The sequence below is a fragment of the Diadema antillarum genome, unplaced genomic scaffold (assembly GCF_040938485.1).
Source record: "Diadema antillarum isolate AM-2024a unplaced genomic scaffold, OU_Dant_1.0 scf00000009, whole genome shotgun sequence".
Classification (NCBI taxonomy): Eukaryota; Metazoa; Echinodermata; class Echinoidea; order Diadematoida; family Diadematidae; genus Diadema; species Diadema antillarum.
This window is the reverse complement of record NW_027270898.1, coordinates 530,345-547,567: the sequence shown is the minus strand read 5'-3', so window position 1 is coordinate 547,567 and position 17,223 is coordinate 530,345. Positions and strand designations below refer to the sequence as shown.

Below are 17,223 nucleotides of genomic sequence, written 5' to 3'. Positions count from 1 at the left end.
AAGTCTGCAGGGTCCACCAAGACGTAAGATGAGCGATCTAGAATGTGGAAACCAAAGACGACGAGAGCAACGGACATTAAGGACTTCAGCCCTGCGTAACTAAGGAGAATTTGCAAACTGAGCCACTCAAGACTGCCAGTTACTTGTAATTTTGTTTATCCATCTGCATACATACCCAGAATAGGAATACGTTTTCTTCAGATCAAACGTTGTAAACATAAACAACTTTAAAGATTAAACTTGATTTTAATTTTATGGAATTTGTGGTGGCGTTTATTCTGTCAAAGCAGCAAAGAAGAAGAAGAAAAAAAACACTCACATATCACCACTAAAGTCATATTGGCTAAATCATATGTCATATTGTCAGGCAATCAAAATATTTCACATGCATATAATTCTGTATGAATGAATGCATATTTCTTTATGCATTTCATACGTATTCAAAGCATCAGAGTCTCTTAAAGAGAATTTAAAGTATAACTTACACAAAATGATGCAAACCCCTTGGTCTTTTTCATGTGGTCACAATTGTGTTTACATTATTCCCAACTGCAATTGTTCATGAAGAACATGCAATATCAGACCATATCATTAATTTGTGTGTGTATGTGTGTGTGTACTTGTATGTGTTGATTTCCGAGCAAGTATCAATATTAGCGATAAATGTTCCACCACTTCTTTGGACTTCAGTCTTGAGCTTGGAACATTTATTTATCTATAACTCACGTTTTCGTTCAAATCACACTTTTTTGTATCTGGATTTTGGATGAGGTATGGACAAGATGCTTATTTGAGATTATTGTATACATGGTATACTTTACTTGGCAGAAATTAGAAGTAATTAAATAGGACTAAATAAGTACCAGCTTATGAAGGCTTTTAGAGATAAGTACGCAATATTGACATTTGATTATTTTTCCTATAGATTGCCAATTGAATGTAAAGCAAAAGCTCTTGTTCAAATTCATGAAATTCTTCCGTCGAGATGTTTTTCATTGCAAGTGATTGACAAATTGCCCTACATCGACGTAAATAAGAACTGAATTGATCAGTGTTTAAGTCGTACCCATGATGAAAGAAATCATACTGTGTAGGAAGAGGGATCAGTTTTCCGCTATTTCAACCCGATTGAGAAACTGGTGGCACACAGGCGGCACACACACATTCTTTCGTCAAAAAGAATCTACAATGATTTATCCAGAGCATTGGCAATTAACAAACATGAACTAAATCGCTCTTGTCATTCGACGCTGTGTTTGAAACTTGAGTTACCTATAACCTCATATGAATAACATTTGAATGTTTCTATCGACACGTGATCTATGACGTGAAACATATACTTATCACAGCAGCTGTATTGCCATGGGTCAAAATATGCATAAACAAGCAACATTCGTATGGAGTGGTTATCAGTCATAGTGAGGCAATCATCAGCAGGCACACGAAAATGTCCTCTGCGCAGGCGCACATATCTTACAATATCATCTAAGTCACTCAGTATAAAAACTGTGACATAACTCCCACATCTTGTTGTAATGCGGCTGACAAGCAAACTTATCAGTCCAGCGGTACTTGTATCACCTTCAAGGCTTGGAGCTACTCACGGTGAGGATGAATTAAATCATCTGTGTTTTGTTTTGCATATCGAATATTTAACCTTGATAAGAATATTTAAAGTATTCAGTATTCGTAATACAAATAATGTTCGCCATATCATACTAGTACTAGGTGTTTCAAAAAACATTTTCCACTTTTGATCTTTAATAGCTCAAAAATCATTCATTCGATAAAACTGTCATTGATATCAATGATAGCTGAATAGTGTACAATTTAGTTGGAGGTAATTTGAATGTGAAAGCATAAATCAGTTTCATTAAATCTAAGATTGATTTTGAAGTAAGGTTTCAGATTTTGGTCGATTTTTAACCCTCTGTACAAAAATGAACTTTGCACAGGAACCAATGATGTGTATGTGAGTGTGTGCTGACAATGGCCCTGAACAATAGACAAGCCTGAACCACCTGTTGACTAGGCGTCAGTCTCGTGCTCCCAGGCACATGAATGCTTAATCAATAATTCATGTGGATTGCTCTGGGCACTGCTAGTCTGGATTCATGCACGGTAAAGGATAAACTGCATGCACATGGAAAGAGGAAGCACAAAATTCCATGTGCTTGCAAACACCACATTCCATTCCAGCTGGCAATCATTTTCAATTTTTGCTTCACATATCACTAAATTTGGGATGTAAATAAGCATAAATGATCTAAAGTTCCTCATTTTGATACAACTGTCTACTAATCAAATAGTCTGACAAAAAAGAAATCATTTTTGGTTAAGAGTTCAGCAGCATTTATCATTAGGGCGATATGTTTCACCCTAGATTTATTTAAGGCTCCATTCACACAAGTGTATGCTCTAATTGATTTTCTTTGCTTCCTGTCACCATGTTTACGATAGAACAGAAGGTATTCATTGTAATTTCATTTTTCAGAAGTAGGGAGAGTACTGTCGAGACCCAACGACAGTATCGGCAGGCGTTTGACTTTACACAGATACTGCCAGAGGCTGAATAAAGACTAGTTGTGATAGTGGAATTTCTCATGAATAAATAATGAAGCATTCAAACCCTAACCATTGTTTAGGACCATTGTCAGGGTGTTAACCACATACTCCCATACACACCCATTGACCCCTGTGCAAAGTGAAATTTTGTACAGAGGGTTGAAAATAGAGCAAAATCTGGAACCTAACTGTGAAATTAATCATGGATTTCATGAAACTGATTTATGTTTTCATATTCAAACCACCTTCAACCAAATTGTACACTATTCAGCTATTACTCATATCAATGAAAGTGTTATCTGATATATAGTTTATGAATTATTAAGAATCAAAAGTGGGAAATGTTTTTTGAAACACCTAGTATTATCTCACAACACATCCCCTTTCTTTGGTAGTGATTCGATTTGGTTGGTGAGCGGGATTCAAGTTATTCAGTCTTTTTCACTTTGGATAGACTCATATTTTTTTTTCTCGTCAGAGCTGTACTTAAAAGGTATCAATAACTTGGCTTACTGTGCATGCTTTGTTTCGATTTTTAAGGGAGGAAGATTTGCAGATCGACGTCGCTCAATGAGGTCCAATCCGTTCCTATGCAGTATCATTTACTTAACATATGGAAATACTGAGTATGAAGTATGAGCCACTCATGCTTCTACATGCGCATTTACAGTGATAAACAATGTGATAAGAGAAGGCAACGTACATAGAACCATGAACATAGTCTCAACAACTTGTCAAACAGTAAAATATATTGATCAGTTGAACGTCTAACAAGTGTCGTAAATCAAGTTAAACATGATCTCTGTGTGGACCTCTTTTTCAGACAAAATCGACCCACAAGAATAGGAAATCATGACATCGTGTTCCAATCTACTGTTCGTATTCATCTCCATTGCACAAGTTCATACAGCTTTGTCGACATATATTCCTCGCCTATCTGTAGGCCTTTCTACGATAAGAGACGACATCATGCCAACTTTGAACGCTCAATCAATTGATAATGTAACCGAATCGGCTGTCGGAGTTTATTTGTATACACAATCTCGATTGATCTACACGACTTGTAAGAATATCCCATGTAGCGTGGAGGAGATGAAGGAAGCTACTTCAAGTTCATCTCCTGACCCACCTACTAACCCGTACAACTTTTCGGACACCGAAGACACGTTGAGATCTGAAAGGCCCCTGGAGATATCGTGGTTGTGCATGTTTGCACCCTGGACGTGGGTGACCATTCTCCAACTGACTACTGCAACACTCGGTGTCATCGGAAACCTGATCGTCATTGTAGTTGTGTTTGGAAGACGTCACAAGTGTCGTCTTACCGATACCCTGATCGGTGCCTTGGCCGTTGCTGATTTCTCGACCTCGATCTTCATGATTCCGTTGCCACATTGCCTGCAGGTGCCTCAATCCTGGTTGGGAGAAGCCTTCTGCAAAATAGTTTACACTGCTACGCTCAAATGGATTTCAATTGACGCCTCCATATACACTCTGACGCTGATTCCACTTGAGCGTTATCTGGCTATTGCTTACCCATTTCAATTTAGGCGTTTCATCATGCGGGTTCATGTCAGGTATGCTATCGCTGGGGTTTGGCTTTTTGCTTTACTTCTTAACGTTTTCATTGCTTCTACGTCTATGGTAAAGAATGAGGAATGTACACACGTATATCCTTCTCAAACTCTTCAGCTTGCTAGAGGGCTAACGACTTTCTCTATTGAGCTTCTCGTACCGGCTATAATCATGTTGATAACACAGGTGATGACAGCCATCGTGCTTCATCGACAGGGTCGTCTTATTCTAGCAGAGGACAAGTCTAACCATTCATCGAAGCCTTCATCAAAGCATTACGTTGCTAAGAAACGAGTACTACAGATGCTGTTCATTGTGGTAGTAGTTTTCATTGTTTCCTGGGCTCCTGTACAAACGGCGTATCTGGCTTACAGTCTTAACGTGCTCCCGACTTCTTATTTCAACAGTGCACTGGATAATTGCCTGATAGTGCTTGCATTCTGTAATTCATGTGCAAACCCAATAATTTACACAATAAGAAATCGCGAGTTCCGAGTGGCAATCAAAGAACTCTTCAAACCCACGACTGGCTCTTCTGTTGGTATATTCAGCGAAAAGACAAAGGAGAAAGAGGTAACTTGCCATGATTCGACCACAAGAAAAATACTGTGACGAGCTAGCAATTTCCGCTTCATTACTTTTCCAATAATACCTTTAATTGTCACTGCTACACATTTTGTGTCTTTCTTCGTGTCACGATATGTTAATGTCCCATGTGAATATTTCCCCTTTAATACTATTTCCGCAATCAGAGAATGCTTGACATATGATCTTTGAAAATGTCTGTCTTTAAAGTGAAGGTCACATATTGCTCGTAAAATATTGAAATGATGGATTCCGTTGTCAAACGTTATCAGATTTTTTTTTTTTAGTTCTGAGTTAAAGTTTCATATGGAGTGTATCTGAAAAGCTGATAGGATAAAGGTCGATTAAAAAAAAAGTAATATAGAGATACGTTAAGTTAACGACTTGTGGGACATCGATTTCTTGAAAGTGTATGAAAAGTCAGACACAGACTTCACAAAAAGATAATAGAACTAATATGAATAGGCAACGATTTGCTAGGCACATTGCATTCATTTATATATATATATATATATATATATATATATATATGAATAGATATATATATATATATATATATATATATACATGTATATATATATATACATATATATATATATACATACATATATATATATATATGTATATATATATATATTACACATATATCACTGCATCAAGATAGGTTTAAGAATTCCTTAGCAGTTCCATGCAAGATCGGCCTATTAAAATAAAATCTTTAGAAACATTATGTAACGGTCGTCAGATTAGACTATTGTGAACAGAATGAATAGATGTGTTAATTCCACTGAATGTATCTTTTTCTGTCACGCAGATAGGCAAAGGCAATGAATACTTCTCGTATGCTTTAGTTTCTTTTGGATGGTAAACCCCCAGATAGGATAGGGTGCGTACAGTCATGCTTACTGTAGATAATCCGGGACAATATTTCAGTCAGCATAGATTACAGTTCTCCGTTCGGGCAGCCACGTTTCCTCTTTAGGTTTTCAATTTCGAGACGAGATGTGAACACCATCGTCCACTATAAACGGTTGAATTAAACACCAATTATATTTACAATATAATGCCCAGGGCGACCAACAGGTTAATCGCGATGGGCATATTTGCCTTTAGCTTGAGTTCAGATATTGCTGGTCGCGACAGGAGTCTTGGACTCGTCTAAGGTCTGTTTTGAAGGCTTCAGAACTGATAGGAGAGCAAGTGGTAATGCGTCTCATACTATTATTACTTTTTTTCATCATTTTCATCATTCTTATGATTGCCATGATTATTTTACAAGATTATACTAATTTGTAGTAATTATAATTGTTATCATTAACAGTATAAATATTATCGAAGTTATGTACCACTCAACTTGCAAAATCGTGGCACACATCACCAACAGCGATAAATACTACCAACAAAGTGCAATTTGAGCTGTCATACACAATTATATCGAGAGAGGATGCACAACTCCAAACACACACACGTATATTGATACATACGCATATACTCTGGCGATTGCTGTTCAATATGTAATTGTGAACTCTAGTTATTATTTACTATTTGTTATTTAGTATTTAGTATGTAGTGTTTGCTATACGCTTATATCTTATTATAATCAAGTATATTGGGATCATATTCGAGTGTGGAGGTATAGGTAGAGCTGAGTGGCCAAGTCTGCAGGGTCCACCAAGACGTAAGACGCGCGATCCAGGACGCAGAAACCAAAAGACGAAGAGAGCAACGGACATTTAGGACGTCAGTAAACTAAGGAGAATTGGCAGACTGAGCCACTTAAGACCGTCAGTTACTTGTAATTTCGTTTATCCATCTGCATACATACCCAGAATAGGAATATGTTTTCTTCAAATCAAATCAAACACTGTAAACGTAAACAACTTTGAGGATTAAATCTGATTTTAATTTCATGGAATTTGTGGAGGCTTTTATCCTTTCTGAGTCAAAGCAGCAAAAAGGAAGAAAAAAAAACTCACATATCACCACTAAAGTCATTATTGACCAAATCATAGGTCATATTGTCAGACAATCAAAATGTTTTACATGCATATATTTTTGTATGAATGAATGCATGTACATGTAGTTTTATATTTATTCAATGCGTCTCTTGAAGAGAATTTAAAGTATAACTGACACATATGCAAACCATATTGTCTTTTTCATGTCCGGTATTACCTGTGGTGACCATTGTGTTTACATTATTCCCAACTGCAATTGTTCATGAGGAACATACGATATAAGAACATATCATTAATTTGTGCGGAAATGTATGCGTGTGTGTGTGTGTGTGTGTGTGTGTACATGTATGTGTTAATTCCCGAGAAAGTATCAACATTTATACGCAATCAATGTTCCGTTCTTTATTTGGACATCCATCTTAAACTTAGAATATGTATTTATACATAAATCACGTTTTCGTTCAAATTACACTTTGTTGTATACTGTATTTGGATTTAGGATGAGGTATGGACAACATGCTTATTTGAGAGTACCGTATAATTCACTTGTCAGAAAAAAAGTAAGTAAGATTTCCAGAGTGTAGAGACACATTACTACTTTCTATATCTCTCGATTTTTATCCCGCTAATTTGCGCACAAGTGAATCCCACTATAAATGATCGCTTTTACACATAACACTGGTACACTGCTGGTCGAATAAAGGTATAATCGATGGAACGCTCTAAAATGACGAGTAGCGACACTCTTTTCAGAGAAACTGCCCTATAACTTACATTTAGATCTTACATTGCATTAAGATCCATAGAAGAGTGGCAAATATTTTGGTCCTTTTCACAGTTTTCTTACTATCGTTTGTAAAGACGCGAGTTTCAGCATAGGGAGAATTTTAGCAAAGTTTAATATAGAATTTGTTTAATTCCACTAGACAGTGCAAACGCTCATGTGGAAGTAGATGTTTCAATTTGATCACACAATGCTTATGTAATATGAATGATTTGAAAAACATTTTACCTTTGTATAGGTGCGTGCGAGAAATTTGATCTGTTTCATGTAATCCTTATTTTCTTTTTTTTTTTAGGAAGGGAGGAAAAAAATTATTTATGTGCACGGGGTAATGATGTTGCTAATTTCTTAAATCTGTATTTTTTCTAGCTTTCAATGACATACGCCTGATTTACAGAAGCCTCATAAATACTTTGTCTTTACAAACCACCAGACTCAGTTATTACAAGTGAGTTCGTAAAATAGATTGATGTTTAATATCTTCCCATATTAACAGGCCTTCCTTGTGCTCCCGTTACTGTCATTATCTTTTTCCTTTCTCTCCCTACAAATCCTTCTCTCTAAAATACCTTATTGACTGCAATTGTCCACGAATATCTTGTCATGACCAGTAAAACAATTTGATGTAACATAATAAACGTATAATGCAAGCAGGTTGCTGTGAGGGAAGAAGGTGAAATCCGAAATAGAAAGCCTTTCTGGGATCATTTTTCCCGCTATTGTTTTTAACCCGAGTGAGAAACCTACGCATAGGTAAATATCAGGTGGCATACTTTCTTTCGTCAGGAAAATCTACGATTATTCATTCAGAGCCTTGGCAATTTCTCCGGTCATTCGACACTGTGTTTGAGGCATGTTAATGTTATCTATAACTCCTTGTATGAATAACATTTAAATATTTGTGTCTATGACATGAAGGACTTACATATCGCAACAGCTGTATTGCCATGGGTCAAAATATGCATACAGAAGCAACATTCGCATCAAGTGGTTATCAATTTCATAATGAGGCAAACTTCCTCAGGCACGCGCAGATGTCCTCTGCGCAGGCGTACATACATCACAATATCCTCCACGTCACTCAGTATAAAAATCGTGACACAGCTCCCACATCTTTTTGTAATGCGGTTGACAACCAAACCTATCAGTTCAGCGATACTTGTATCACCTTCAAGGCTTGGAGCGACTCACGGTGAGGATGAATTAACTCCTCCTTGTTTTGATTTGCATATTGGATATTTTACCTTGATAAGAATGTTTATAATATTGAGTATTAGTAACACAAATAAAGTTCGCCACATACTAGTATCATCTCTCATCACATCTCCCTTGTCTTTCGTCAGAACTGTACTTAAAAGTTATCAATAATTTGACTCATTGTGTATGTTTAGTTTAGATCTTTTAAGGGAGGAGGATTTGCAGATCGATATTGTTCACTAAGGTCCAGTCCGTTCCTATATGCAGTACCATTTACTTTGCAAATATTGAGTATGAAATATGAATCACTCATGCATCTACATGCGCAATTACAATGTGTTAAAGAGTAGGCAACGTACATAGAATCATGAACATAGTCTCAATAACTAAAAGATATTGGTCAGTTAAACATCTAAGAAGAGAAATAAATTAAGTTAAACAGATCTCTGTGTGGACCTCTTTTTCAGACGAAATCGACCCACAAGAATAGGAAATCATGACATCGTGTTCCAATCTACTGTTCGTATTCATCTCCATTGCACAAGTTCATACAGCTTTGTCGACTGATATTCCTCGCCTAACTGCTGGCCTATCTACGATAAGAGAGGACATCATACCAACCTCGAAGGAACAAACTATTGACAATGCGACAGAATCGACCGTCAGAGCTTATTTGTATACACAATCTCGATTGATCGACACGACTTGTAAGAATATCCCATGTAGTATGGAGAAGGTGAAGAAAGCTACTTCAAGGTCATCTCCTTACCCACCTACTAACCCATACAGCTATTCGGACACCGAAGATAAGTTGAGATCTGAAAGGCCACTGGAGACATCGTGGTTGTGCATGTTTGCACCCTGGACGTGGATGACCGTTCTCCAACTGACCACGGCAACGGTCGGTGTCATTGGAAACCTGATCGTCATTTTAGTTGTGTTTGGAAGACGTCACAAGTGTCGTCCTACCGATACCCTGATCGGTGCCTTGGCCGTTGCTGATTTCTCGACCTCGATCTTCATGATTCCGTTGCCACATTGCCTGCGAGTGCCTCCATCGTGGTTGGGAGAAACGTTCTGCAAAATAATTTATCCCGGTATGCTCAAATGGATTTCAGTTGATGCCTCCATATACACTCTGGCACTGATTCCACTGGAGCGTTATCTGGCTATTGCTTACCCATTCCAGTTTAGGCATTTCATCACGCGCGTCCATGTCAGGTATGTTATCACAGGGGTCTGGCTTTTTGCTCTGCTACTCAACGTTTTCATTGCTTCTACGTCTATGGTAAAGGATGGGGAATGTACACACGTATATCCTTCTCAGACCCTTCAGCTTGCAAGAGGGCTAACGACTTTCTCTGTTGAACTTCTCGTACCGGCTATAATCATGCTGATAACACAGGCAATGACAGTCATCGTGCTTCATCGACAGGGTCGTCTTCGTCTAGCTGAGGACAAGACCACAAATTCATCGAAGCTCTCATCCAGGCATCACGTTGCTAAGAAACGAGTTCTTCAGATGTTGTTCATTGTGGTAGTAGTTTTCATCGTTTCCTGGGCTCCAGCTCAAACGACATATGTGGCTTACAACCTCAATGTGCTCCCAGCTTCTTTTTTCCTCAGTCCCTTAGGCAATTGCCTGATAGTGCTCCCATTCAGTAATTCATGTGCAAACCCGATAATTTACACAATCCGAAATCGTGAATTCCGAATGGCAATCAAAGATCTCTTCAAGGCTAGAGGTGGATCTTCCGTGGGTATATTCAGCGATAAGACGCAACCTACTACGATTCGACCACAAGAACACTAGTGTGATGAACTGAACAATTTTTGTTCAATAATTTTCCATGATACCCTTTAATCACCCTTGTAAAATACTTTGTGTCTTTTTCGTCCCAAGCTATGTTCATGTCCCTAATGTAGATTTTACCCTTCATTCCCTAAATCAGAGAATGCTTAAAATAGTGTCCTTGAAAATACATGTATCTATTCTAAAGAGTTCGGCCAATATTGCTCGTACAATATCTGAATGGTGATTCCATTGTCGAAAGTTATGAGAAAAGAATTTTAGTTTCGAGGTAAAGTTTTAATTGGGATATATCTGAAAAGCTGATAGGATAAACGTTTAGTTCCTTTAATCTTATATAGAAATCCATTCAGTTAAAGACTCGTCGCATACTGATTTCTTGAAAGCCCGACACAGACTTGAAAAGTGAAAACTGATATTAGAATGCTATGATTTGCTATCCTGATTAAATTCACCATGTCACTGACTGAAGATAGGTTCAGTCTCTTGTTTTGTAGTTAAATTATGTAGTCTCAGGCTATTGAAATAAAATCTATAGAAACACTATGTTACTGTCGTCAGACTGTACAGTATTGTGAACAGATCAAATAGAGAACTAAGGTGTGCATTCTACTGAATGCTTCCATTTGTGTCAGACAGATAAGCAAAATCATTGTATTGAAGTAGAACATTCTGCTTGCAATGATTACTTTTCTCATGTTATTTTATTTGTTTTGGATGGCAATTCCCCTAGATAGGATAGGGTATGTGCAATCATGACCATTGTAGGTAATCCGGGAGAATACTGCTTGAGTATAGATTACAGACCTCCATTTGGGTAGCATACGTTTCCTCGTTGGGTTTTCAACATTGAGGCGTGATGCGTAACCCGCCTGCCACCATTGTCAAATGAAGGCCAAAAGGCAATTTGATTTACGAGACAATGCTCGGAGTCGATCAACGATATCGACCTACCTTTGTCTTGAGTTCATAATCTTATATATTGCTGGTCTCCGATGAAGTCTGATTTTGGTATCAAGACTGTTTTGAAAGTTTCAGAACTGACTGGAGGGCCAGTAGTAATGCGTCTAGTATCATTATCATTTTTATTGTTATCATCATTATTTTGTTTTCATTATCATGCCAATCATTATCATCATCGTAACTATAACCAATATCAAATATATCTTAAAGAAAATCTTGTGAGATCACCGCAAAATATACATTGCTAATATCACATTAAAATATTTCTAAAGCTAAGTACACATTGAGTAGTCATAAGTGTGTCTAGAGAAAATGTCAACGACGGAATTAATCAGATAAATAGGTCTGAAATTATCAAAACCAAAACTTTCATGCACACTCCCACACACGCACACACTCACCTCATACGTCATATACATACATAAATTGATACTCTGGCGAATGCTGTTCAATATGTATTTGTGCACTATCTACTACTCACAATTTAGTATTTGCAATATACTTACATTTTGATTATAATCAAGTACAATGGTATAGTGTTCGTGTGTGGATGTGTAAGTAGAGCGGAATGACCAAGTCTGCAGGGTCCACCAAGACGTAAGAAAAGCGATCTAAAATGCGGAAACCAAAGACCACGAGAGCAACGGACATTAAGGACGTGAGCTATGCGTAACTAAGGAAAATTTGCCAACTGAACCACTCAAGATCGTCAGTTTATACTTATTTTTATCAATCTGTTTACATACCTTGAATACTAAGCGAATAGGTATATTATTTAACGCTGTAAACGTAAACAAATCTGAAGAATAAATTAACTTTAATCTTAAGAAATTTGTTTTGGCTGCCGTTTTTTCTGAATCGAAGCAGCGAAAACGAAAAAAAACTTAGTCATATTTGTAATGTCAATTGTCTTTACATTGTTTCCAATTCAAATGTTCATGAGGAACAAGCGAAATCATATTTAAAGGATTTCCGCTTGCGTGTGTGTGTGTGTGTGTGTTTATGTGGTATTCCCCGAGCAAATAACAATATTACTCGATCAATATTTCACATTTTTTAAACGTCTATTTGTCTATAATTCACATTTTCCTTAAAAGTTTGTCATGCCTTATTCAGGGCTCGACACTAACTTTTTTGTTTGGTGGCCCGATGGGGCCACCAAAATCCTCAATTTCAAATTTTTGGTGGCCCGAGAGAAAAATTTGGTGGCCCCGAAAAAAAACAATAAAAAACATTAAAAGTCCTGGTTTTTTTATTGAGTCAAATATCTAAGTTTTATCCAGTCATAGTAAGAATTGGAAGTTGGACATACATCTACTCATAAATAAAGCTCAACAAACTCGCAACACTCACTCTCAGGCACTCATTCAGTCATCCATCCTTTAAACAAATATAACTGCTAATTTCCGGCGCAAAAAGTTACGAATTAATTGACGTACTTTTCAAACAAAATTGGTGGCCCGAGGTGGGCCACCAAATTTGCACTTTTTTGAAATTTGGTGGCCCGACTTTCAATTTTGGTGGCCCCGGGCCACCGGGCCACCGTTAGTGTCGAGCCCTGCCTTGTTGATCAGTGATCCAAATGATCTAACTTTGTGTAAACATTTAGCGAAAGCAGACAGACCTCTCCCTTCCTTTCTTCTATCCTCTATATTTCTATGTGCAAGTCATCCCTCCCTCCTATATTTTTGCTGTATGTTATGTATCATGTACGAGGGCTGCATGCAAATCAAGCCATGCTTAAGCTGTAGCCCTTCTGTATTATTCATTGTATCGCTGATATGTTTTGCTGTACATTGTAAAGACAATGAAGAAAATTACTTTCTTATCAACTATAAATGTTTATGGATATGCATGTATGTGTATATGTATCTACATGTGCAATGATAACACAGGAAACAATAAATCAAATCAAATCAAATCAAATCAAATCAAATCAAATCAAATCAACATTACATCTTTTTGTATGTGGAATGTGGATCAGGTATGACATGGTGGTAAGAATAAGGTATACATTACTTGGCAGAAAAAGAAATGATCAAGTAGTATAAACGGGTAGGTAGCAGCTTATTAAGTGATTTAAGAGATACGAATGCAATATTGACTCTTTCTACCGCAAAATGTAAATAAGAAAGCACTTGTGTTGATCAACATCTATAGGTATTTTTAAAAATACAATACGTATACAAAATATTCTTCATCCTTTGAATCTTTTTCCTTTGTTCTACCTATATATATACATCTTTCCACGTGCGTACTAAAAGATGATCGTTCCACAAACGCTGTGAATCTGATATCACTCCTAGGTGTTTAACATTGTCATTTTTCCCTAATATTCAATTACTGTTCATATTTACGGGTACTGGTTTTTTTCTCTTTATTTTGAAACTAACAACATTAGAAAGGTTTTACAGCGTGAATACTCGTCAATTCATATTATTCTGTATTTTATGTTCATATTTTCCTGTTCTATTTTGTACTAAACTATCTAAATCTCCCGATTTGAAACCCGCTTATTCACGTACACGTGTGAATCCAACAATTACAAAAATTATCGCTTTTTATAGTGATGTCACTGCGTGTCAAATAAATGTATAATCAACTATTAGAGCAGCGACACTTTTCCCCGGATAACGTGTATAACTCACATCGAGATCTTACATCGCATTAAGATCTATAGAAGAGTGGCAAATATTTAGGTCTTTTCTCAGCTGTCTTAATATTGTTCGTTACAGATGCAAGTGTCAGTATAATTCACCCATCATGCCCATGGTAGTGTATGCTCAAACATTAAAGCACATACCTAAAATTTGTTTTCACTCCTCATGGCAGTGAAAGGGCTGATGTAAATATTGAGGATTTATTTTTATAATGGATTGCTGATGTGATGCGAATGATTAGAAAAAAAGTCCTACCTCTATCTCTATAATATAACCCTTAATATTAGGTGGTATCATAATATTACTAGTAATCAGGGTATGAGGGGAATAAATTTAGTGATGTGCACGCCATAGCCCTGTTTCTAGTGTCTTCACGCTTTATTTTCCCTACATTCTGACGACATACGCCTACTTTATGAACGTCTCACTATTACTTTATATACCACAAGATCTAGGTATTACTCTAGATTTAAGTTCCTAGAATAAATTAGTTTTAAAGGGATCGTATAGTTTTGGATGAGACCTAACTTCAGGTTCCTAACATGCATTTTGTGTGTGTGTGTGTGTGTGTGTGTGTGTGTGTGTGTGTGTGATAATGAGAACCCTCATATGAAATGTAAAAGATCATGTAATTGCAATAGGAATTCAACGTTTCTTTGATGAAAATTGGTTTTGAAATTGCCGAGATATCCCAAACTGAGCGATCCTAAAAAAAAGGTGGAACCCATCTTTTATGACGATTGCTTTGTTTTACTAGTTCTTGGTTTTTGGATGTCTCAGCCATTCAAAAACTAATTTTCATCAAATAAACTTTCATTTCCTCTTAGAATGGTATGCTCTGTACTATTGCATAAGTGCTTTCTTGGTATCTCGCAAAAAGCTCAAAGCCCAATCCTCATATCCAACAATACTGGCATCCCTTCAAAAATCGTCTAATGTCGATTGGCCGTCTGTGTGCTCCCATTACTCTCATTATCATTCCTTACCAGTCCTTCTCTTTAGAGATACAGTTTACCGTTGGGAGGAGTGATTAAAAAAATCGGGATATCACATTATTGATGCATATGTGTAGGTCAGTTGTATCACAAAACATCCTACCATGTAAGCATTTCGCAATACAGCCTTGAATATAAAGAGATATCACTATTTTTTTCTCAATAAGCCACACCTTAGACGGTTTAGTCGAGAAACATTTTTATCTCAACTATTGTTCACATTTTTGTATACATGTATTTAACCATACTTAACATCCATTATACTGATTCAAATTTTTATATTGGTTGTTTCAATCCGTAACGCACATTGGCCTTTTAGAACTATTTTGAAGCACTAGAGCTCACATTTTGTTTCATCTGCAAATGGTAAATTATGCCTTTAGAATACTATAATGGCGGTAATATCTACACGAAGATCTAACTTGTCATGACCGTTATAACTATCTGATATACTTATTACGTCAAAAGCTTGATGAGAGTTAAGAAGGTCAAAGTCCGAAACAAAACGGCATTTTGGGATCAGTTTTCCGCTTTTAGAACCGGATTGAGAAACTGACGCGTCGGGAAATAGCAGGTGGCACACATTCTTTCGTCAGAAAGAATCTACCATCATTCATCGAGAGCACCGGCAGTCAGCAAACATCTACTAAATAGCTCTTGTCATTCGACGCTGCGTTAAAAACTTGAGTTACATATAACCTCATAATTATGAATAACATTTAAATGTTTCTATCTACACGTGATTTACGACTTGAAAGATTTGCATATCACAACAGCTGTATTGCCAAGGGTCAAAATGTGCATGAACAAGTAACGTTCTCATGACTGGTTATCAGTCATAGTGAGGCAATCTTTAGCAGGCACGCGGAGACATCCTCTGCGCAGGCGCACATATCATATCGACTAAGTCACTCAGTATAAAAGTCGTGACATAACTTCCACATTTGCTGAAATGCGATTGACGACCAAATATCAGCCCAGCGACACTTATATCACCTTCACGGATTTGAGCTACTCACGGTGAGGATTTATTGCATTTTCTTTGTTCGTCCAATATCTTACCTTGATAAGATTGATTATAGTATTCAGTATTCGTAAAACAATAGAAGTTTGCGAAATACTAGCAATATCGCTTTTTTTTACATGTACACGTCACGGCTGCCTAAAGGTAGGAACTGGATTTGTTGGGCGGAGTAATGTTCAAGTCAGATAATCCTGCACACTTTGGTATGTATGCATATTTTCTTTTCTGTCGCTAGAACTTTACTCAAAAGTTATTAATAACACGACTAATTGTGCATGTATCGATTGTTTTAAGGGGAGGGGGAGGTTGCTGATCGATATTTTTAACTCAGGACCAATCCGTTCCTATGAAGTCCATGTACTTAACAAATACTGAGTATGAAGTACCACTCTTGCTTGTACATGCGCAATTGAAATGAAAAAAAAAAAAACGTTTTAAGGATAGGCAAAGCAAAAAATATAACCATAAACATAGATTTTTTGACTATTTGAACGGTTAATATTGATCAGTGGAACAATCAACAAGTGACGTAAATAAAGTTAAACATGATTTCTATGTGGACCTCTTTTTCAGACGAAATCAACCCACAAGAATAGGAAATCATGACATCGTGTTTCAATGTACTGTTGCTATTCATCTCCATTGCACAAGTTCATACAGCTACTTTGTCGACTGATATTCCTCGCCTATCTGTAGGCCTTTCTACGATAAGAGAGGACATCATGCCAACTTTGAACGCTCAATCAATTGATAATGTAACCGAATCGGCTGTCGGAGCTTATTTATATACACAATCTCGATTGATCTACACGACTTGTAAGAATATCCCATGTAGCATGGATGAGATGAAGCAAGCTACTTCAAGTTCATCTCCTGACCCACCTACTAACCCGTACAACTTTTCGGACACCGAAGACACGTTGAGATCTGAAATGCCACTGGAGACATCGTGGTTGTGCATGTTTCCACCCTGGACGTGGGTGACCGTTCTTCAACTGACTACTGCAACGCTCGGTGTCATCGGAAACCTAATCGTCATTGTAGTCGTGTTTGGAAGACGCCACACGTGTCGTCCTACCGATACCCTGATTGGTGCCCTGGCCGTTG

The 17,223-nt window shown here is 37.2% G+C and overlaps 1 protein-coding gene across 1 annotated transcript; it reads left to right on the top strand.

The window, feature by feature from the left end:
• Window positions 1–9,391: 9,391 nt before the first annotated feature.
• On the top strand, window positions 9,392–10,477 carry LOC139719546 (galanin receptor type 1-like). Its single transcript, XM_071630962.1, has one exon. It carries the CDS (start codon window positions 9,392–9,394, stop codon window positions 10,475–10,477), a length of 1,086 nt encoding a protein of 361 aa, XP_071487063.1.
• The last annotated feature ends 6,746 nt before the right edge of the window (window positions 10,478–17,223 follow it).

What these genes read in the sequence shown, in the direction of transcription:
- LOC139719546 (XM_071630962.1), top strand. Translation starts at nt 9,392, where the DNA reads ATGGAGAAGGTGAAGAAAGCTACTTCAAGGTCATCTCCTTACCCACCT.